Source organism: Chiloscyllium punctatum, chromosome 8 (genome assembly GCF_047496795.1).
Source record: "Chiloscyllium punctatum isolate Juve2018m chromosome 8, sChiPun1.3, whole genome shotgun sequence".
NCBI lineage: Eukaryota > Metazoa > Chordata > Chondrichthyes > Orectolobiformes > Hemiscylliidae > Chiloscyllium > Chiloscyllium punctatum.
In genome coordinates this window covers 22,716,571-22,741,153 of record NC_092746.1, presented here as the reverse complement: position 1 = coordinate 22,741,153, position 24,583 = coordinate 22,716,571, and the positions used below count along the sequence as shown (strand labels likewise).

General features: G+C 38.1%; 1 protein-coding gene across 1 annotated transcript in view; it reads right to left on the bottom strand.

Moving 5' to 3' along the window:
- Positions 1 to 24,583, bottom strand: part of nek10 (NIMA-related kinase 10) — a 235,924-nt gene that overhangs the window by 194,875 nt on the left and 16,466 nt on the right. The window contains exons 2-4 of the mRNA XM_072575222.1: positions 19,673 to 19,783; positions 4,272 to 4,332; positions 1,813 to 1,958 (exon numbers count right to left, since the gene is read on the bottom strand). Coding sequence (XP_072431323.1) covers positions 1,813 to 1,958; positions 4,272 to 4,332; positions 19,673 to 19,746 — 281 coding nt within the window. The 5' untranslated portion in view covers positions 19,747 to 19,783. The remainder of the gene's footprint in view (positions 1 to 1,812; positions 1,959 to 4,271; positions 4,333 to 19,672; positions 19,784 to 24,583) is intronic.

Here is a 24,583-nt window from a genome sequence, read left to right as displayed (position 1 = left end):
GTATCAGGGAAATTGCTAGAATCTATTATTAGAGACATTGTAACAGTGCATCTAGAAAACCACAATGTCTGAATAGTAGTGGAAACATAATTGTTAGCCATTATTATTTCTCTGAAATGGATAGTAGTTAATTGTGAAAATCCAGAATTTGCTGTCTGCAATTTTATGCTTCTCCATACAGTATGCTACTGAAGTCCTGCAAATTGCGATCAAGTAGTAATCACAACTAATGAGAACCTGCTATTAACTCTGATTCACAAACTTGAAAATGTTACACCTTGAGTAAGGTGTGTGCCTGGGTTTTTGAAACATACTAAGTCCATAATTGGGAGGAGCATCATTGGACCTGAAAAACTAATTTTTAATTTGTGTAAGGTTAAATTTCTCAATTATGATTTTAAAAACTTACAGCATTAAAATAACTTGCAAAGTTTTAATATTTTAAACTATATCTTAATCTATCATACATATTCTGACTTTTTTTCAGATTCTCAAAAATTTTACTTTAGTGCGGAAAAACAACTGCATTTTAATGCCCAGCATTAAAATTAAAAGACTTCAATGAGATTGTTTCTTACCCTGCTTGACAGAAACGGAAATGGGGACACAGACAGGAAAATGGAATTGAGTCAATAACCACAATAATCATGATCTAATTGAATGATGGGCAAGCTCAAAAAACTGCTCTTAATTTCTATATTCCTACATCATTGTTGAATAATGCTTGCAATATATAAACTAAAACTTAGACAAGAGAAATACATGGACAAACGGATAGATACACCTCTTTGAAGACTGTGGCAAGTGTCATCATTGTTGCCTTTAAAATCCAAACAAATGTGACTGGGAAGCATTAGTATAATGTTTGAGTAGTTTTAGACTATAACTAACAGAGTTGATGGTGGGAACCAAAGGTGTATTAATGCAACTGGATTTTCACAAAGTATTCTGATTCTGCAACTTGTAATGATTATTCATAACTAAAATGAGAGGACAATGTGAAATGTATCCAATTTTATTGATAATACAAGACTAGGTGAGAAAATAAGCTGTGAGGTGAATACAAAAATCTTCTAAGAGATGTAGAAAAGTAGGTGGTCAAGAAAGTGGCAGATGAACTATAGAGAAATCTGAAGCTTGCCACTTTAGTAGGAAGAATAGGAAAACAGATTATATTTTTAAAAGGTGAGAGGTTTGAAGATAAAACAAAGCACTGTGATTTGAAACAAAAACAGAAATTGCAGGCGAAACTCCACAGATCTGAGAGCATTTGTGGGGAGAAAGCAGAGTTAATGCTTCAAGTCCGGTGATTCCTGTTCTCATGAAGAGTTACCGGATTCAAGATGTTAACTCTGCTTTCTTTCCATAGATGTTGCCACCAGCAATTTCTGTTTTTGTTTCAGAGACTTGAAGATACTGATTTTCAGAGAGATCTAGTATCCTTGAATACAAATCTTACAGCTAATCAAAGACCTAATAGGGAGAAAACTACATGTTATCCTTTGTAATAAACAGGATTGGAACATAAGCATAAAGAAGTCATACTGCAAATGTACATGGTCTTGGTCAGACGACAACCAGAGCACAATGTGCTATGAATCTTTATAATTCTCTACCTAAGAGCTATTACTATTTAGTTGCAGAGAAAAATCTAAATGGAGGCCTACACATCATTTGGATATTTAGGGAATTAGAGATTATGGGGATAATGTGAGATAATGAAGTTGAGATAGAAGATCATCCATTATGTTATTAAATCATGGAATTGACTGAATGTCTTACGCTTACATCTTATATTCTTGTGTTCAATACCTAAAAGTTTCAAGTTCCACAGCTTCAGTTGACTGTTGCTGCTGCTCCCCATATCGAATTCCATCATTTTGTTTCCCTTGAGCAAAACGTTGCTGTTGTGATTTAGTGACTATTCCATGGCCTTTGTCAACATTTAAAGCTGGCAACTAAAACAACAAACACAAACAAAACAATTCATCTCTTGTTTTCTGCCATAGTTCCACACTTATATTGATCAATCATTCATTCTTGACATTAGAAAGAAAGACAATTTGTACAATTAGGTTAGTTATAATTCTCAATATTTATAAAATGCTCTGGTAAAAGTTACCAAATAAACTAGTTTCAAAATTATAAATATTCTAATAAGTGCCTAGGTTTCACCAACAGTTTGTCAGTCAGGTTTTATGGAGACATGCAATTTTGGATCGCTTCCACCTCCCCTAATACCCAGCTATGCAGCATAGCAACAATAGACAATAGACAATAGACAATAGATGCAGGAGTAGGCCATTCAGCCCTTCGAGCCTGCACCGCCATTCAATATGATCATTCCCAATTAGTATCCTGTTCCAGCCTTATCTCCATAACCCTTGACTCCAGTATCTTTAAGAGCTCTATCCAATTCTTTCTTAAATGAATCCAGAGACTGGGCCTCCACTGCCCTCTGGGGCAGAGCATTCCACACAGCCACCACTCTCTGGGTGAAGTAGTTTCTCCTCATCTCTGTCCTAAATGGTCTACCCCGTATTTTTAAGTTGTGTCCTCTGGTTCGGCACTCCCCCATCAGCGGAAATATGTTTCCTCCTGCCAGAGTGTCCAATCCTTTCATAATCCTATACGTTTCAATCAGATCCCCTCTCAGTCTTCTAAACTCAAGGGTATACAAGCCCAGTCGCTTCAGTCTTTCCGTGTAAGGCAATCCTGCCATTCCAGGAATTGACCTCGTGAACCTACGCCTAGGAGTAGGACATTAATTCTTTTTAATTCATTCCTGAAATGTAGGGATCACTGGCAAGGTCAGTATTCATTGCTCATTCTTAATTGTCCTTGAAATAATGGTGGCTCTTGAACTCATTGGAGTCTTTAGAATATAAGTAAGCCCACTGTTAGGAAGGAGGTCCTAGGAATTTAACTACTTGTAAATTAAGGAATAGAGGAATGTTTCCAAGTCATGATGGTTTGTAACTTGAAGGGGAGGTTGTAGGTGGTATAGTTCCATATATCTACTGCCCTTATTCTAGGTGATAATGGTAAAGGTTTCTGATTTGGAAGTTGCTGTCAAAGGAGCCTGGTCATGTAGCTGCAGTACATCACTTAGTTGGAACATATTGCTGCCACTGTGTACTGGCATACACTGGAGGAGAGAAATGATGAAGATCGTGGATTCACTAACAACCAAGTCAGTTTCTTTGCCCTAAATGTTGTCAAGCTTTTTGAGTGTTGTTTGAGCTGCACTTATCCAGTGTGAATCCCATTGTACATGTGACCTATATCTTGTATTTAATAGATACGCTTAGGGATGTGAAGAAGAACTCACTAGGGAATTCTCAGCTTCTTACAGCTCTTGAAGTTATTTATGTCTTTGATCTGGTTAAGTTTCTGGTCAATATCCACCAGAAGATATTGGTAATGAGGATTCAGTAATGGAATTGCCATTAATTGTTGAAGGAAGCTGTTTAGATTCTCTCTTGGATAGTCATTGACTAGCACTTGTCTGAAAAGAATGTTATTTGGAAATTACCAATCCAAACCTTCCTGCATGTAGAAGTTCCAGTGTCTGAGAAATTATGAATAGTACTGAATACTGTGCTATCATCAGCAAACATTTCCACTTCTAATATTACCATGGAAAGTATATCATAGAATAAGGAGCTGAAAAATGGATGAACATAGGGAATTGCTCTGACAAAATGATGCAGCAAAGACCTGACTGAGCGGATTAACTTCAACAATCATGACTATATTCCTTCAGGCTATTATTCCTACCATTGATTCCCATTGACTTCAATTTTGCTAGGGCTCCTTGATACCACACTTTAATGTCAATCTCTCTCACTTCAGCTCTTTTGCTCATGTCTGGATTAGGACTATAATGAGTCTTGGGGAATGGTTGATAACACTGTTTAGAACAACCTTGATCACTTTGTTGATGATTGAGGGTAACTGATAGAGTGTAATCAGGGTGCATTTATCCTGCTTATTTTGGACAGGACCTATGAGACAATTTTCCTCATTAATTTTCCTCTAATTGAATTTTGGACAGTTACATGCTAATGAAAAGCAGCACAATTGTTTAATAATTAACAAAATAACATTTTGTTTTTGTATTATGCTAATAATGCATAACCAAAATATACATGGTTCATTGTTAAAAATACTATGGATAGAAATATTCTCTCATTTAAAGTGAAATAAATCCCATTTATAGCACAGCATTGCTTTTTCTAAAACAGGCACTATACTATGGGTGATCATACCTGCTGTTTGCTTGCTGGTACATTCAAAAGATTAAGTAGTCGCTTCAGGTCTGAATGTTCTCTAAAACAAAAGAAATCTTCAGATAGTTGAAAAGATAATTAATAATTAAATGTCAGCCTTTCATCCCATTAGTACTTAATGCAACTTTAAAACATAGTATTATTAATTTTTCTGCAACTGTTGATAAATAAAGACTTTTTTATAAAAAGACTTACTTTGCTTTTAGATAGCACATTTCAAGAATAACAAAGTATTTTTGAAATAATTACTCTCTGATGTAGGAAGACATTCAAATATACTTTTGTGCATATCCAGAATCACAAATTCACTACAATTACTTTAATTGCACAGAATAGACGTAAACAAATGCATTTTTAAGCAGGGTTTATAAAAAATTCAGTTGAAAATCATAAGTCATTAGCAGATATTCCAACTACCATCAGAACAGATTCGACCAGTGGTGATCCTGTTGAAAATTAGTACTTACCTGTCAGTGACTTCTCCAGTCACAATTCAGAGTCTAGCTATCTGAAGACATTTGGATAATGACTAAGATAGGTTTGTGGGGCAAGTGGGGAAGGTTGGGGAGGTAGAGCACCAGGTAAGTTGGTGATTGTACCAGTGGCAGCACTAAGGTTGGGGAGAGGGGAGGGGTCAGAACAGTTTGGGAATTTGTCATGCCTGGTGAGGTTCAGTCGAGACAGGAGCTATGGTGACACCATCAGATTTGGTATGGTTGGGTTGGAGTGGAGGGAATCAGGTCTGATGGGGCTGTACTGGGAGATTAGTTGCCAGGTCTGGACATGACTAGGGAGGTCATTCAAATCTTTCAAGGTAAGGTCAGTGCAGGAGGGTTGGGTCGGATATCCAGGACAGCAGGGTCAGTTTGGTGTGGGATGTCAAGTCCAGCAGGGCCAGATCAGGTCAGTACGGGGCAGTGTTGAGGTCTTAGGAGGTGAGTTTAGAGGGTAAGGTTGAGTGCAGGGAGAAGTCAGGATGAGGGGGTGTAGTTGGGGAAGTAAGGCGTGAGTCAGGGGTTCGGCTTAATAATTATTATGGAGTTAGAAAGTAGGATTTTAATTTGCTAGCTGTTCCTGAGTAGCTATTAAGCTTATATGAGTTGGAATATTTTAAATTCTCCAGTTTTAATGGACTCCTTTGGAGTGTTACAAACACTGTAGAATTGCCCTCAGATGTTTATGAGTAATTCCTATGGAGTTAGCTGTGTTGGGAATTCTGCAACATCTCAAACCACAACTGCAGCCACAACGGCTATCTGGCCATTGGTATAACTGGGCCATTTAGTCTGTTTCTCTTCCTCCTGTTGTGTCAACCTGCTAAATATTTACTATTTATTTTTATGTCAGATTTCCAATATTTGTTGTTATTTTTGTTGAAGTAGGGCAATGGGAATTTTCTAAGTGCTGGGTGAGGAGTTGCACAATAAAACTTGGATTAACATTTTGATTTTAAATTGAAAACTTAAGTAATAACTAAATTGAAGTTAAATTTTAAACAAAAAAATGCCTGACAGTGTAAATTAATTGTCATTGTACAGGACATTGGTTAGGCCACTGTTGGAATATTGCATGCAATTCTGGTCTCCTTCTTATCGGAAAGATGTTTTGAAACTTGAAAGGGTTCAGAAAAGATTTACAAGGATGTTGCCAGGGTTTGAAGATTTGAGCTATAGGGAGAGGCTGAACAGGCTGGGGCTGTTTTCCCTCGAGCTTCAGAGGCTGAGGGGTGACCTTATAGAGGTTTATAAAATTATGAGGGGCATGGATAGGGTAAATAGACAAAGTCTTTTCCCTGGGGTCGGGGAGTCCAGAACTAGAGGGCATAGGTTTAGGGTGAGAGGGGAAAGATATAAAAGAGACCTAAGGGGCAACTTTTTCACACAGAGGGTGGTACGTATATGGAATGAGCTGCCAGAGGAAGTGGTGGAGGCCAGTACAATTGCAACATTTAAGAGGCATTTGGATGTGTATATGAACAGGAAGGGTTTGGATGGATATGGGCCGGGTGCTGGCAGGTGGGACTAGATTGGGTTGGGATATCTGGTCGGCATGGATGGGTTGGACCGAAGGGTCTGTTTCCATGCTGTACATCTCCACAGCTGGAGTTCTGGTAATCGCATCATAGGAAGGAAATGATTACCCTGGATGGGCCTGGGATGGACCTGTTTAGCTATGAAGAGAGACTTGATAAAAAAAATTTTTTTTTGAGAGCAGAGAAAGCTGAGAGGAAACCTGATTGAGGTGTGTAAGGCTATGAAGGGCCTGGACAAGATGGATAAAAAAGCAGCTATTTTCGTGAATTCAAAGGTTAATAACAGAGTGGGGTAATTTTAAAGTGAAAGTGAGGAAATCTAGAGGGGATTTGAGGAAAATCTTTTTCACCCAGAGAGTGGTAGGAATCTGGAATGCACTGCCTTGGAGGGCAATTGAGGTGGGAAACTTACAACCTTTAAAAAGTAAAAAAAAACTCGAAAAAACTGTGGATGGTGGAAATTTGAAACAAAAACGAATTACTGGAATGATTTCACTGAGAGAAAATTGGCTATTTTGGGAAAATATAACAAAGCAAACCCTCTATTTCACAAATTCCAAAGAAAAGTCTTGAAGCTACTGGTGAAGGTGAAGACTCTCCACCATATGAGAAACCAAAACATTAATGGAATTAACAGCCCTAATAATGCATTTTAGAACGTAGAAAAATGTCAATGGAGTAAGTTTTTATCAGGCGTCAGAATGTGGTTATTAACAAATTGCCAACATAATTATCAACATAATATTCTTCTTTACTCTCTTCATGCATGATTATTGTGCCATACATACATCTGTTCCTTTGTAGTATTGCACCATAATCAGTAATGCCCATTTTGATCTGATCTTATTGCATATTTTAGAAACCTTTGCTGGTGTCCAAGTATTTGTATTTCTAACTTGCACTCTCTGCCCAGTGTGCAGTTTTAGTAATCTTCTTTCTGCTTACTCATCATGTATCTCTTTCTTTCTCCTCCATCCTTGAAGAAGAATGTCTTGTGCCTTGAAACAGTTAGATAAATAGTTGCTGGGCAAGATTGTTTACACCTGACCTCTGGGCATAAGTTGTACTGAGGATTGTCATCTCCTCATTGGTGTTGCATGAAAATGTATCGTTGTGATGTGAAAATCTTGCTTTGTTGTTTGTACTTTTACATATATCATATGTCCTGCATGATACTGGTCATTCTACTTAGTAGCATGTCTTGAAATGGTTTGTCATTCACTACTGTGGTCTGAAGTCTGATACTATTTTATCTAGGACACTGAACAAATGGAAAATAGTAGTTATCGTGTCAGAAACAATTTCCTAGTTTTATAGCATGTAAGATCTTGCTGTCAGGCCCTTCCAGAGAGAATCAAAGATATATTGGTGATTGCCTCTCCACAGCAAATCTTGCAGTGGAGATAGCTTGTCCATGAAGTTGGAAATAATATAGCAAGAAGAAATTAATAAATATGAGGCAGTGACTAGATCCTCATTATGTTGTGGTATCAGTGATTATTTACTATCCTTGATCTAACCTCGATTGGGATGGACTTCTTGGGGAAAGCAACTGCATTCAAGATCTGTGCTGGTAAATACAAGCCCTTGCCATTAAGCTACTGTCTACAGTAAGTGAAAGTTGTGGTCTTGCTCTGTCTTTGCCATATCCATGGTATTGTCAGCAATACAAAATAAATCTAGGCACTTTCTCAGGAATGTTTATGTGCTAACAGGTAACCCAAAATAATAACCATTGGGAACAGCATTAACCAAATGGTATCCTAAATGACACAAGCACTTGAAACTCTTCTGTTAGATGGAAGGATCACTATCTATATATTTCATCTAGCTTGGAAAAGAATCTTGCTCTGAAAAACTTAGGATTTAATCCTCCAGTACTAATATTTGTTGAACAGCTGTTTAAAAGGTGAGGCCCCTTGGAGCTAGGCAGGACCCTCGATTATCCTGCATTCAATGATCCGAATATTGGATTATCTGGCAAGATCGCAAGGTCCCAATGCTTGGCTAAACTATGTTTTCCAGCGTGTGATTAGCCAGAATTCGATTAACCAAACGAAATACTCCGCGGATAATCGAGGTCCCTCTGTATTATCTTTCATTAAAATGAATGTGATGGAGCGACAGCAGTTTGTGTGGTGGCACAACTTCTAAATTGTTTTATTTCACTATAGTTTGTTCAGTTTCACCTAAAACTTCTCCAGAATGCGTCTAAAGCATTTCCTTACAGGATCAGTAAATGAGATTGCATCATCCTTAAAATAGTCGATTACATCAAATCTATCTCGGTACAGGTATTTGAGATCATTGACTGATTGAATTTTGTCATATATGGTCTGTTTCGCCACAGTTGATGTGGTTTGAATCTCATGAATTGCAACTAGACCTGTGCAAACTGGCAATCCTCCCACTTCTGGACTATTGGGTATCCATCAGGTAGATTTTGTAAAACCAAGGACAACTTACCTTTTGGCACTGCATTGTTTTTCTTCCAATGCATGGAATTAGTGATCTGTTCTTCACTGAGATAGTCTCCCCACAGCTGTACAATGAAGTGCAACTTACTGAAAGTCATACCTTTCAGGATACAAAGTCATAACAGCTTAATATGTTTGCAGTAGCTTGCATGTTGATTTTAGCTTTTAGTGTGTGTTGTCCTGCCTTTTCAGACATATGGTAGTAATGTTTGTAAAAGCTAATGATCACTGTGTACCTTTGACCTGGTGTGTGAGGTTAACAACATGGAAAATTTGATAATCTTTTGAATTTTGCTTTCCACTTGGTTGACCTTAAAACTTACTGGTGTATTTATGCACCACTTTCTTTGGTGCCAGTGTTCTGGGGTATAGTTTGGCCTTTGGAACCAGATTTTCTGCATGTGTGCCACAGGCTTTATTGATATCCAGATGCACTTTGCTGACTACAGTAATAGTGTTGGCTGCACTTAAAGTATACAATAATTGTCAGTCTGTCACTTTTATAATGTGTCCATCCTCAAGTAGTGTGTTATTGGTATGGCCCCTTTCTCTTGCCTGAATGATCCTTTCTAAAGCTTTAATTAATGTAGAGATATTGACTAACTCAATGAGTTTCCCTGACAGTTCTTCTTCACAAAAGTCACACTTATGACCCTTGCCACGGTATCTTCTGACAAACAGGTCAATAGACCTTTGGGATTGCTATCTTTATGAGTTGGAGTTCGCTAATCCTGAAGTTAATCCTTACCTTGAGCTGGTCCTCAAAAACCTTCAAGACCTTTTATGGAATTTTCTGATAATCCATGGAAAGTCCCTCCTTGCCTATGATGAACAAGATTCCTGGATCCTTTTTCTTAAGATCATCTATCACATTGTCTATAAAATAGAACTGCACACACTGCTGGAACAGCTTCAATTCAGTAAAGGTGTCACTGAATGCACAGTCCATATTGTGGTTTCTGCTATCCATAATTCCATCTTAAAAGTATTGGACTCTACCACCTTAAGCCATGTGTCCTTGATTGTGAGTCAGTATAAATTGAAAACTGGTTCTTCTTTAAAGCTGCTGTTCTGAGAAACTATTTCTTATGTATTGACTGACTGCTAGAACAAAGCATTCTACATCCAGTTTCAGAATTGCAGTGCAATATCTTGTGTTCCAACTCAAATGTATATTTCAGCCTTTTTCTGTTTGATTTTAAAAGGCAAATCATACAAATTTATTCAACCTGGGAAATAACTTACAATATAATCAAGAGGAAATAAGCTCTTTTGTTTTGGTGGTTAGTACTTTTTCTACAGATCTGTACAGATGCCTGTACTCATAGAAAGTGGTGGTGCCTGTCAGAGAATCACAATGCTATGCATCCCTTCTCCAATGTTTTCAGGATCAATGTCCATCACAGAGCACAGACCTTTCAGAATGCCAGTGCTTATCCAGGTGTACAGCGCCCTTTTAAACCTGGCATTGATATCCACTGAGTGGCAAGTTTTTCTGGGAACAGCGCATGGTAAGAGGGGACTATAATCAGGAGAGAGATGCACTATGTGGGTGGGGTAGGTAGTTAATGAGGCAATTTTGTTAGGTATTGTCAAAAGAACTTCTTAGGTCTTGCAGCAAGAAACCCTCCAAAAAGACTTGAAACTGACACTGAGCTAAAAAGCTAAAATTCAGCACACAGTAGCAGACATTTCAAGGGCTATTTCAGAATATTCTGAATAAGTACATTCCTAGTAATTTTCCTAAAAAGAAAAATTCTAAAGGGAGAACTTTTAACCTTTAACTTGAGATGTTAAAGAAAGTATCAAACTAAGCAAAGATGAATGGCAGGCAAAACAACTGAACAGAAAATAAATATGGGCAGAGAATTGCTATAAGATTTATCTGGAGGAATAAACTAGAGTATGAAGTCAACTACAAATGGACAGCAAGAGTTTTTATAGGCATTTAAAAAGGAAAAGAGTAAGTAAAGTGTACATTGCTTCTCTAGATATCGAGAAGTTCATAATAGGTAATAAATATAGGATGAAATGAACAAATGTTTCGACCCTGTCTTCACTACAGAGAATACAAAAAAAACTTTCCAACGATTGCTGCATATCAGGAGTTGGAAGGGAGACAGGAACTTAGTGAAATAATAATGATGGAGACAGTGGTACTAAGCAAACTGATAGAGCTGCAAGCCTCATCCTGGGTCTTAAGAGATGGCTAATGAGCTAGTACATGTGTTGGTGTTAATTTTCCAAAATTCTTTTGATTCAGGATAAACTTCCATCAGAGTGGAAAGTAGTGATTAAAATCCATCTATTCAAGGAGGGAAACCTGAGATCATTTAGCTTGAAGATTGCAATGGAAAAAGTAGTAGAATTGAACAGCCAAGAGATTATGGCTGCACATGTAGAAAACATCAGGTAATTGCATTATTTTGTCAAAGGGAAGTCATATTTAACCAACTTATTGGAGTTCTTAGAAGGAGTAACATTTAATGTGGATACAATGGGGCCTGTTGGCTTACTGTACTTAAATTTTCGGAAGGTATTCGACAATGTGCATCATCAAGGATTATTGCAGAAAATAAACTAGGGGTTCCATTAGCATGGATAGAAGATTGACTGGCAGAAAACAGAGTATGCATAAATGTATCTGCCTGATTGGCAGGATCTGACAAATATGCTGGGTCCTCAGCTGTTTGTAATTTACATCAATGACTTAGAGGAGGGAGCAGAAGGCTTTTGTGGCACAGAGTTAGTGTCCCTACCTCTGAGCAAGGCGGCCTGGGTTCAAGTCCCACCTGCTCCAGATGTAATAACATCTCTGAATAGGTCAATTATAAAACATCGAAAGGAGGTGAGTGAAGACATGGTAGCTAAATTCACAGTGAACACAAAGATGGCAGAAGAGTTTGTCGCAATGAAGACATAAAAAGTTTACAGGTGGATATAAATAAATAGGTTGAGTAAATGGGCAAAAATCTGGCAGGAGTACAATGAGGGAAAATGTGAAGTTGTTCAGTTTGAAAGGAAGAATGAAAAAGCAGAGTATTATTTAAATGTTAAGGCAAAAGGGAATTTAGGTGTTCTAGTGCATGAGTCACAAAAACTAGTTTTCAGATACAGCACAGGAGAAGGCTAATGGAATCCTGTCTTTTCTTTGGAGGAATTGAACATAAAAAGTGAGGATTATAGGCTTCAGTTAGAAGGGCTTTACAGACTTTCTTGTTAAATGCTCAGCCATGAGCCTCTTGCCACTGGACTTGGCAAACTTAGAAGGATGCTTCCTCATGTGGGTTAGTCCAACTACAAAGCACTGTTTTAAAATTAGGGGTCTCCATTTTAGGACAAAGATATGGAGATTTTCTTTCTTGGGTGTGTGACTTTGGAGCTTTGCCTCAAAAGGCCATGGAGGCAGCTTCATATTTTTCAGGCTGTTGAGGATAGATTCTTGTTAGGTGAAGGGATCGGGGCTATTGGGAGTGCAGAGGAGTGTAGAATGTAAAATACAAGCAGATCAGCCACGACTATTTTGAATGGGAGCAGGGTCCATAGTCTAATGCATCTACTTCTGCTCCTACTTTATATGTCCATACTTTATACTGTCTACAGCATTATCATTGTTTTTCATTTAGCTGAGTATTTTCAACTAATGTATCAAATATACCAAAAAGAATTGAAGGACAGAAAGCAACACAAAATCAAAACTCCAATGAAGTACTAACAAACATGCAAATCTGTATCAATTAGTGGAACTATTATAGATTATTCATCAGGGCAGACATAGAACAGATTGTTGCTATAATAAAGGTTCCTACATCATAACAAGAATAATCTGCAGTCTAGCATGAACTATCTTAAGCAAATAAAATGAAACTAATTATGTAGTTTAAAATGGACATTCCTTTTATTGTAGAAATGTAATATAAGTTTACAGGAGCACAACATCTTCGACTGATTTTAATTAATTCTCACTTAAAAGTCAATAATCTAAAATGCAGATATGGTAGAATAGTGATAATCTTACTCGACTAGTAACGCAGATACATTACATTAATGATCTAGAAATATAAGTTCAAGCTCCACATTGCAGCAGAATTAGTGACTGTCTTGTTTCCTCAGCAGTTATGAGATTTGTAGAATCCTTTGGTTTTCAGCGAATAGTTTTTTTTAATCACATGTTGCTTTTTCACTGAGCACTTCTTTCCAGAGATGACAAGACACAGTGATAGAACATGGGAGAAAGCCTCCCAGTTTCTGTTATTATAAATCCATTCTTCCTCCTCTGTCTGTTCTGACAAGTAAGATAGTGAAACATGGTTCTTTTGTATATTGCAGAGTCTAGCTCCATTGTCTTTCCAAGCTCAATAGTCTACAGGCAACTTTTCTTCTCCTAATAAGTGAACTTACTGTGCAAAATGTGACTTGCAAATTTTCTGACTCTGATTTGGGATCTGGTTTCTTATGAGATGGTAGTTTCAGTGCATCTAGCTTCGTACATCCTGCATGGGTTCTCTGGACTTGCTTCAATCTGTGGTCAGGTATTCATAGCTGCCATTTTAAATCAGTGGTGTTCTTTTTTAAAAATCTCCTTAGTCCATGTAAGTCTCAGGTATTTAAAGCAGATGATGGAATTTGAATATCAATAGTCCATGTTTATTGTAACATCATTCTTAATTGCCTTTGAAATGGTGATAAAGCACTTCCTTGAAAGCCTGAAATCTTTGTGGTATAGGTTCATTTACAATGATATTAGGGAGGGTGACTCAGGATTTTCTCCTAGTGAAAATGGAGGAATGGTGACAGATGTCTAAGAAAAAGTGGTATGAAATTTGAAGGGATTTTGCTGCTGGTAGTGTTCCCATGTGTTTCTTGCTGTTGTTCTAGATAATAGTGGTCGCAAATTTGGGAGGTGGTGAATAAGGAGGCTTGGTAAGTTTCAGAAGGACATCCTGTAGATCTACATATTACGGACAGTTTGCAGGGAGAACCCATGTTTTTGGTGATGGATGGAATACACATCAACCAGGCTGCTTTATCCCAGATAATAGTTAGTGGTGCTGTATTCATCAAGACATTCGGAGAGGAATTCCTCACTGAAAAGCTTCTAGCCTCTTCCCTGCTCTTGCAGCCACAGTACTGGTATTTAAATGTAATCACTGTGTTCTCACCCTATTCTGATGTGTTCTTCTTTTAAGGAGCACTAGATCCCATTTCAGACAACATTCCTGAATTACATATGTGGCTTTCTACATTTTAAGTTCATCTCAGAAAGTAGGGTCAAAAGACACCTTTCAAATCATTAAAAGGTAACTTTAAGAAAAATATTAAGAAATCCTTTACACAAGGGACTCATGAATTGAATGTCAGATAAACTGGAGAACACAAAATGCTTGTAATTGCTTAAGAAACTTGTGTTTTTTTAAATGATTGAACTGAAATAGGTCCAATAATCTTGTTCACTTTTTATTTTGTAAACCCACCCTGACTGAGATCAGAAGACAATTTAGATTAGGGACTGAACCTATGAACTGCCTGATCTGTACAAATCAACTACTCACTGCACAGTTAAAATTCCTCAGGATGTAATCAATAGAACAAAGGAATAACCCGGTGTAAAATTCAAGCAATCCATACAAGAATTAACTATGTGTACTCCAACTTTATGGTGCATTCAGTTCAGACCCACAACAAAAAGAACATCAACATTTTCAGCAATCTTTTTAAGTATTGTATGAATTTGAACATAAGGCAAATTTTGGTTTATATAGGCTATGGTAAGGATTATTTGTCATTATATTCACAAGTACCAAATAAATAAATTCACCAAGCTTAAACTTCGGTGAATACCTTTATTCATCAGAACCAGCCACACCAACTTTTCCTCCAAAAGTTTGCCCTGGCCTTTTGACTGTTATCTTGCTAATTGTGGCATTCTCAGTGCAGTACCACAAGGATTTCTATTTGTGTTAGTGACAGGTTTTTTAAAATTGCAAATCTTACATGCTAAATAAGACTGCACACTATAATAGCGCAGCCGAAGAGAAATAGGTTGGCTTACTTGCAGGATTGTTATAGAAGATGGAAACCCTGTTCCAACCCTGTGGACAGTGAGTGGGTGGAGATGAGGATGGTGGCATAAAAGGAAGGCAATCCAACAAGTTCAAAATAGGTGCCTCAATTTTAAAGTTCCTTATCCTCCCCATTATTCTCTGTAAACTCTGCTAGTCAATGGACTAGCCAATGCCTGCCAGTTCAATGATTTTGCTCCTTTACATTATTTAACTCCAGCTGGTCATCTCAGCTGTCTCTCTTTGACTCTACGATCTCTTCCTCCAAACCCATTTCAGCTTGTTATCATCACCATTATGGGTCTCAACAAAACCATTTTCACCATCACTGCCATTTTTGTTCCCTTCTGCAAGGCCCACTTTCGTTCTTGACGTAGACATATCATTTGGATTTTGGCAATGAAAACATAATAATGAAACCGTTGGACAACAACAGATAAAAATTCTTTTATAGATAAAATATTGTTGTTTGCAAATAACTTCAGGAAGAAAATGGCAAGTTTGCAGAATAGACAGACAAATGGCAGTGCATCTTAGTGAGGTTAAATGTGAGTTAGAGTTATTGAGTCATAATTATAATTGTACCCATATCCACCACTTTCTCAGTAAGTTCATTTTACACGTAAACCAAACTCTGTGTAACACATTTGTCTTTCATGTCTTTTTTTAAATCTCTCTCCTTTGTCTTCCCAACTTCTGGACTGACCCACAAGAGGAAATGTCCTTTGCACATCCTCCTTGACAGATCATTGGGATCTTAATCAAATCATCCCTCACTCTTCTTAATTCTTGTGGAAACAAGATAGTCTGTCTAACTCCTTAATTCCAGGTATCAATCTAGTGAATTTTCATTCATGCACAAATGGGTTGTGGGCATTTCTGGCTAGGCTGTTGTTCATTGTCCATCCCTAATTGTACAGAGGGCAGTTCAGAGTCAAACACATTGGCATGAGTCTGGAATCACATGTAGTCCAGATCACGTAAGAATGGCAGTTTTCTTTCCTAAAGGACATTAATGAGCTAGCTGGGTTTTTCCAACAATCAGCAATGGTTTCCTGGTCATCTGAATTAAGATTCCACCATCTGCCCCGGTGGGATTTAAATCCAAGTGCAAAGAACATTAGCTGAGTTTCTGGAATAATAGTCTAGCAACAGTACCACTCGGCCATTGCCTCTCATGTATCTTCTGAACTACCTCCAAAGCATTTCCTTAAATTAGTATGACAAAATGCATGCAATATTTGAGATATATACTCATAAATGCCCTGTATAAGTAAAGCATAACATCCTTACCTTTATGTTCAATTCTTCTCTCAATAAAGAACAGCATCCCATTAGCCTTCTTGCTGTTCCTACATTCTAATGTTTTGTGACTTATATTCTAGAACAATTAAATCCCTCTGTATCTTGGAATTCCATAGCTGTTCTGCATTTAAGATATACTCTGATGTATTTTGTTATTCTTGCTGCCAAACAGAACAACTTCATATTTTTCTACATTATACTCCCCTCATCTCGGTCATTATTGAAAATTTTGAAATGTTGAGGGCCCAGCACAGATCCCTGTGAAATTTCACTCGTCACATCCTGTTAATTAACTAAAAACCCATTTTACTTACTCTAATTTTTCTGCCAGCCTGGCCAGCCAATGTTGATATAGTCCAACCCAACCACTTCTCTCCCTTGCATTAGATGAGTTTTTATTTTGCACAATAACCTAAAATGTGGCACCTTATCAAATGCCATCCAGAAATCTAAGTACTATGCACGGTGGCACAGTGGTTAGCACTGCTGCCTCACAGCACCTGAGACCCGGGTTCAATTCCCGCCTCAGGCGACTGACTGTGTGGAGTTTGCACGTTCTCCCCGTGTCTGCGTGGGTTTCCTCCGGGTGCTCCGGTTTCCTCCCACAGTCCAAAGATGTGCAGGTCAGGTGAATTGGCTATGCTAAATTGCCCATAGTGTTAGGTAAGGGGTAAATGTAGATGTAGGGGTATGGGTGGGTTACGCTTCGGCGGGGCGGTGTGGACTTGTTGGGCCGAAGGGCCTGTTTCCACACTGTAAGTAATCTAATCTAATCTAATCTAATCTAATCTATAGATTATCCTTTATCGGCCGCACATATTGCTCCTTCAAAGGGATGGCAGCAAGAGGGCTGTTTTGTGCAGTGGAGAGCGAAATTGGGCTGGTGGAGAGACAAAGTATTCAATCTTCAGGGATCTTGAACAATTTGCCTTTTCATTAGCATTTTTTGGACTAGAAATCAGGCCTCCAATACAGGTCAGTTAGGCCACCTGTCATTAAAAAAACTGCAAGGATTAAAATAGGCCCCATAGGTACTAACATTCAGGTAAGCGTTCCAAGTAGCCATTGTTATTTGGAGATCATGATTTCAAGATTTCATCTGGCTAGGATGTAACCCCTAGTTTGGAAAGCTTTGCACGGTACTTCTAACATTTGAAGGTCATTCGTCCAATTTCCTGCTTATCTATCAGGAGTTTCATGAGACATTTATTTCACTATCATTACATGTCTTGTGAACAAAGATTTCTTCCTATCTGATAAACTGGCCTTAGAATCTGAACAAACATTAGTTCAAAAATTACATCTTCCTTTCTATGCCTGGGATTTTGCCATACATGCAGTAAACTTTATCTTCTAATGTTGCTTCATAACAATTTGATTCTCTTTCTAAGCTACTAGATAGTATAACTAATTTATTTGTTTTTCTTCATGACTGAATTGAAGGCGACAGTGCAGTAATTGTCATAGCTAGATTCATCCTATCTTTTGTAGGTAGCATGTATCCAGACAATTTGTGACATTATTGATTGCAAAGTGATAAATTCAAGTTTACCTTGTGGTGCAAGCAAAATCTATACAATAGGTTGTGACAGTGCAATTGATATCAATTGATCAATGCTTGATTTTGGAATAAAATTTTAAAAATCATATACAGAAGCACTGTGATAGAATATTTCAAAGCCACCATAGTCCCAGAGAACCCTATGCTGAGCTTAACCCAAAGGGCACCGTGTCTCAGGCAACATTCAGAAGGTGGGGCCCTCATGGTGACTTCAGCTGGTACAGGAGTTGAACCACACTGTTAGCATCATATAAATGTACATCACAGAAATAGGCCCTTTGGCCCATTGAGTCTGTGGTCTCCTAGTACAGTGTACACAATCTTCAGTCTTACTTACAGTGTAGCCCTTCCACACAACCTCCAGTCTCCGAGTAAAATATATTCTCTCTGTACACAATCTCAAAACCTACAGTACAGTGTGCTCTCATTTTATGTAATCACCAGTCTCTCAGTACAGTGTATAGACTCACGGGATTGAATGACCTTATCCTCTTCTGTGTAATAGCCTCAAAAGGCTGAATGTCTATTCTGCATCACATGCCAGCCAATTGAGTTAACCAATCCAAACAGCACTAAGCAAATGTGACATTGGATAATATCATGAAGCAACATTAATTCATGAATAAAGCATAGTAGTGTGTTAGTATAATTTCATAGTAATATACATTTCTGATAAGCTAAACAATTTATCAGGTTATATCTTATTTTACTTGAGACCAATTTGAAGATTCAATAGGAAATAGATTATTAAACTGGAGAGGGTTCAGAAAAGATTTACCAGGTTGTTGCCTAGATTGAAGAGTTTGAGACAAAAAAAACTGGAAAGTTTTTTTCATATTGAGGGTTATAAAATCATGAGGGGCATTGATAAGGTGAGTGACAAGGGTCATATCCCCATGGTAGGGGGATTTAAAACTAGGGAACATATTTTTAAGGTGAAAAGAGCAAGATTTAAAAAGGACATGAGGTGTAACTTTTTTACATTGAGAGTGGTTCATGTGTGGAATGAACTGCCAGAGAAAATGGTGGATGCAGGTACAGTTATAACGTTAAAAGTTCATGAATAGAATATATTTGGAAGAATACGGGCCTTCTGCAGACAGGTGGGACTTGTTTAATTCGGAAGCATTGTCGGTATGGACTGGTTGGACCAAAGGGTCTGTTTCTATATGACAAAAACAGCACAATTTTTAAGCCACAATACGGGAGCATAATTTTTCAAGTGTGGATTGTTATGGGATGTACTGCCAATTTAGGTTTACTAGAAAATCATGGGGAATGTTCTTACAGTAGTGTAATAAATTCAAAAATTAAAACCTTTCAAATTTAATTCTGTTATAAACAATCTAATTTGCCACGTGTTACAAACAAAGAGCTTTACCTGAACCAATTTTCATGCTTCAGTGTTACAAAAGCATGTGATACTGTCAAATTCATGTTGACAAGTGATGTAATGCTGTACACTGATGTTAAGTTTCTCTTCTCTAGTATGAACACAGTATACACTGAGCTCCTCAATCCATTCCCTCGGTTCTGATATAACGTGACAGTTCCATTCCCGTGCAATCCCGGTTTATAAGAAAATAATAGCAGCACCATTTTAAGTAATGGGACCAGAATCCTGTCATAGCCAATACAGGTAAGGAAAGCTTGCATTCTACAAATAACAGTCTAAATTCTTTAATCACGTTAAAGCCAATGTGTTGTATAAACATCCTTTATAGCAGAACCACTTTTAATACACGATATGACAGTGATTTATTGAAAGTGTATTGCTCTTTTTTGTAAAGTCAAAAGAAGCGACTAAAACCTTCTTAAATTCCTACTCTATAATTTTAATGCATGAAACAAAATCACAGTCTCTTATGGTTACAAACATGTTTAATTTCTAGTAAACATTGAAGGATCATGGAAAGCAATCTGTTAGTAACAGAATAACATACTTGTCTGGACTTCTTTTGAGTTTGGCATCTGCTGTTTTTACTGCAACTTTGGTCTTCTTGTCTTGCTCAAGCATTTTATACCTTCAGTTAGACAGTATTAAAACAACATTCCTATAGAAAGAAAAGTAAGTTCAAATATTAATAAAATTTAAATTCAATCTATTTTCATATTGTAAGAAAAATGAAACCTATTTTTATTTTTCACAGTTGTATTCCCTTTCCTTCTCAAGGCAATGGTGCTAAAAGAGTGCTGGCACATCACTCGTATCTGGGATCCGTAGGAAAAGAGATCAAAACTGGAGTGGAGATATTGGAGGATGTGTTACGTGCATGGGAAAGAAACAAATAAAAATGGTCAATGCTGTGGTTTGGACAATGGAAAAGATTGTGCTGTTAGTTTGGGGGAAGAAAGTGCACAAAGGAAGGCCAGAAATAGTGTTGTGGCTTGGTTATGGTGGAGGTAAAAAGATAATCGCCAAAGTGGAGGTGGGGAGAAAGAGAAGGAAGGATGAGGGTTGATTGTGGTCAGTAGCATTTAGTGTGGATAAAAAAGAATTAGATGATTCAAAGGTCATTGAGTTTAGTATTCGGAGTGGAGGAAGGACAGTGACAAAAGTTGAGGAAAGTGGGGCTTCGGTTGTTCAGTGGCAGTTGACCAAGGAAGCTTGTTGGACCTGATCCTCCTAATTTGTGCTACAAATATACTCACCTTATGGATCAAATCTAATTTATCTCCTTTCTTAACAATGCTGTTAAAAGTTCATTCACAAGTTCCTTTAAATATTTTTGACCACCCACCTCTGAGTGATTCACTAAACAAAAAAAACTGCAGATACTGAAAATCTGAAACAAAACCTGAAATTGCTGGATATGCTCAGCAGGCCTGGCAGCATCTGTGGAGAGAAAGCAGAGTCAATGTTTTAGGTCCAGTGACCCATCTTCAGAGCTTTAGGGTTCTTGCTGAAGTTCTCTAGTAATTTCTGGTTTTGTTTCAGACCTTTCGGTGACTGCTTATATTAAGAGCTGATGTCAATGGTTTAAAAGTCAGGTTTGAAATTGTTAAAACATTTGTTTCTTATCTAAATCCAAACCCACACATCTTGGGGCTTAAAATTCCACCTCGGGAGTTCATTGTTTTGTTGTTCATTAATACTTAGAATAAACTTGATTGACTGATTTCAAAAGTAAACTACACTGCACAAAAACATAATGGAATCACAAGATTTCTGATGTACCTCATAATTTTACACATAATTGGTTTCAGAAGTTGTGATTTACGCAATTCTTAACCTCCTAACTGAGGTTCTAAAATAAATTAGGGTTGGCACAGAGTTATCTTTGAAAAGGCAAACTAGATTAAAGTTAATAAATTCTCTGAACCAGATTGTTTTATTCCAAAGTATTGAAGGAGTTGGATATTGTCATAGTGGATGAGTTGGTGGTTATCTTTTAAAATTCTATAGATTCTAGAAAGTTTCATTCAAACTGGAAAGTAACAAATGCAAACCCACTATTTAAAAAGAGGGGTAGAATGGTGAAACAGACCTGTTAGTTTGATATTAGGGGTAGCAAAAATGTTAGAATAAAATTCAGGGGTGGGTGGCTTTCTGAAAGCGCAGGCAGGAAAGGAGTGGAGCAACACTCTTAGCACGATATGGAATACATGTGATAGCAAGAAATGATCGTGAGTTGGAAGATGTAGAATTCGTAGAGGTGAAAGTAGGAAATAATAACACAAGATGACACAGCTGACAGTAGTGTATAGACCCTCTATCGTAGCGATTTGATGAGGTAGAGAATATACCAGTGGATAATAAGGGCATGTAACAGAGGCTATATACCTTAATCATGGATGACTTTATTCTTCATGTAAATCTGGATAATCACATTGGCAGAGGAAACCATGAAAAATGATTCACAGAGTGCATTCGGGACATTTTCCTAGAACAATACATTTTGAATACAACCAAGGATCATGCTCTTTGGGATCTGATGATGTATGATGAGGCAGGTTTAATAAAAGATATCAGAATAAAAGTTCTTGGAAACAGTGATCATAACGCAGTAGAATGTAGCGTACAGTTTAAGAGGAAGGCGTTCAGTAAGGTTCCCCATGGGAGACTGATTAGCAAGGTGAGATCTCACAGAATACAGAGAGAACTAGCCACTTGGATACAGAACTGGCTCAAAGGTAGAAGACAGACGGTGGTGGTGAAGGGCTTTTGCCCGAAACGTCGATTTCGAAGCTCCTTGAATGCTGCCTGAATTGCTGTGCTCTTCCAGCACCACTAATCCAGAAAGTGGAGGGTCGTTTGTCAGACTGGATGCCTGTAACCAGTGGAATGCCACAAGGATTGGTGCTAGGTTCTCTACTTTTCGTCATTTATATAAATGATTTGGATGTGAGGATAAGAGGTACAGTTAGTAAATTTGCAGATGACACCAAAATTGGAGGTGTAGTGGACAGCGAATAGGGTTACCTCAGATTACAACAGGATCTTGACCAGATGGGCTAATGGGCTGAGAAGTGGCAGATGGAGTTTAATTTAGATAAATGCGAGGTACTGCATTTTGGAAAAGCAAATCTTAGCAGGACTTATACACTTAATGGTAAGGTCCTAGGGAGTGTTGCTGAACAAAGTGACCTTGGAGTGCAGGTTCATAGCTCCTTGAAAGTGGAGTCGCAGGGAGATAGGGTAGTGAAGAAGGTGTTTGGTATGCTTTCCTTTATTGGTCAGAGTATTGAGTACAGGAGTTGGGAGGTCATGTTGCGGCTGTACAGGACATTGGTTAGGCCACTGTTGGAATATTGCATGCAATTCTGGTCTCCTTCCTATCAGAAAGATGTTGCGAAACTTGAAAGGGTTCAGAAAAGATTTACAAGAATGTTGCCAGGGTTGGAAGATTTGAGCTATAGGGAGAGGCTGAACAGGCTGGGGCTGTTTTCCCTCGAGCTTCAGAGGCTGAGGGGTGACCTTATAGAGGTTTACAAAATCATGAGGGGCATGGATAGGATAAATAGGCAAAGTCTTTTCCCTGGGGTCGGGGAGTCCAGAACTAGAGGGCATAGGTTTAGGGTGAGAGGGGAAACATATAAAACAGACCTAAGGGGCAACTCTTTTTTTACACATAGGGTGGTACATGTATGGAATGAGCTGCCAGAGGAAGTGGTGGAGGCTGGTACAACTGCAACACTTAACTGGTATTTGGATGGGTATATGAATAGAAAGGGTTTGAAGGGATATGGGCCGGGTGCTGGTAGGTGGGAAAAGCTTCGGTTGGGATAGCTGGTCAGCATGGACGGGTTGGACCGAAGGGTCTGTTTCCATGCTGTACATCTCTATGACTCTATGAAGAAACTTGGGTCAGAAACAACTGGACTAAGCTTAAATAAGGGTAATTACAAAGGAATGTAGAGCTGGCTGGAGTGGATTTGGTACATGGTTTTGGGAACTGACGAATAATAGCGCAAGTTTACAAAATAGTTCATGGCTCACAACAAAGACAAATTCCAGTCGGGAAGAAGGATTCTAGGAACGGAACAAGCTCAACATGGTTAACCAGTGAAGTTAAGGATAGTATTAGTTTAAAAGAAAAAAACAACGTGACTTAGAATAGTGGTAAGCCAGAGGGTTGGGAAAAATTTTAAAATTCGTAAAAGAGGACAGAAACATAGAGATAAAGTAAACTTTGAGGATAAACATGCAAGTAATATCAAGACAGAGATCAAGAGGTTATTTAACTATATAAAAAGGTACAGAGAAGCCAAAGCGTACATAGCTCCCTTAGGAAATTATGCTGGGAAAATCATAAATGAGAACCAGGAAATGGCAGAAGAGTTGAATAAATACTTGGTATCAGTCTTCTTCACAGTAGGAGACATTAATAGCATCAGAAATTATTAAACCTTTAAGGGGCAAAAGAAGAAGAAATGAAAACAATAAGTATCACTAGATTTTTGATTTATTATGTCACATGTACCTAGATACAATGAAAAGTTTTGTTTTGCATGCAGTACAGACAGATCATAATACATAAAGGTTGTAGGGTGTTAGAACAGAGCGAGGAATATGAAGTTACTGCTGCAAAGAAGGTGCACTAAAAGCAAGATCAACACTAGATTTGAAATTTGAGAGGTCCATTCAGAAGTTGAATAACAATGGAGAAGAAGCCGTTCTTGAACTTGTTTAAGCTTTTACATCTTCTGCCTGAGGGAAGAGGTTGGAAGAGATTAGAACCGTGATGCGAGGGGTCTTTGATGATGTTGGCTGCCTTTCTGAGACTGTGAGAAGTGTTAATGGAGTCAATGAATGGAAGGTTGGCTTGCATGATGGATTGGGCTGTGTTCACAACTCTCTGTAGATTCTTATGGTTCTGGGCAGAGCAGTTGCCGTACCAAAGCCATGATGCACCCAGATAGCATACTTTCTATGCTGCATTATAAAAATTGATGAGAATCATTATGGATGTGTTGAATTTTCTTATTCTCCTGAGGAAGCGGCATTGTTGTCCTTCTTGACCAATGTATCATCGTGGGTGGTCGAGGATAGATTGTTGGTGATCATCACTCTTAGGAACCTGACACTCTCAACCATTTTCACCTCAGTTGCATTGATGTTGATGGGGCATGTCCTCTTCCTTGCTTCCTGAAGTCATTGATCAGCTCTTTAGTTTTGCTGGGGGACAGATTGTTATCTTTACACAACGCCACCAAGGACGCTCTCTCTTTCCTAAATTCTGTCTTGTCATTGTTTGATACAATGATGGTGCCATCAGTAAACATGCAGGTGGAGTTCAGATGAAGTTTGGCTACACAGTCATGAGTGTTCAGGGAGTACAGAAAGGGGCTCAGTATGCAGTCTTGTAGGACACTGGTGTTGAGGATTGCCATGGAGGAGGTGCTGTTGCTTC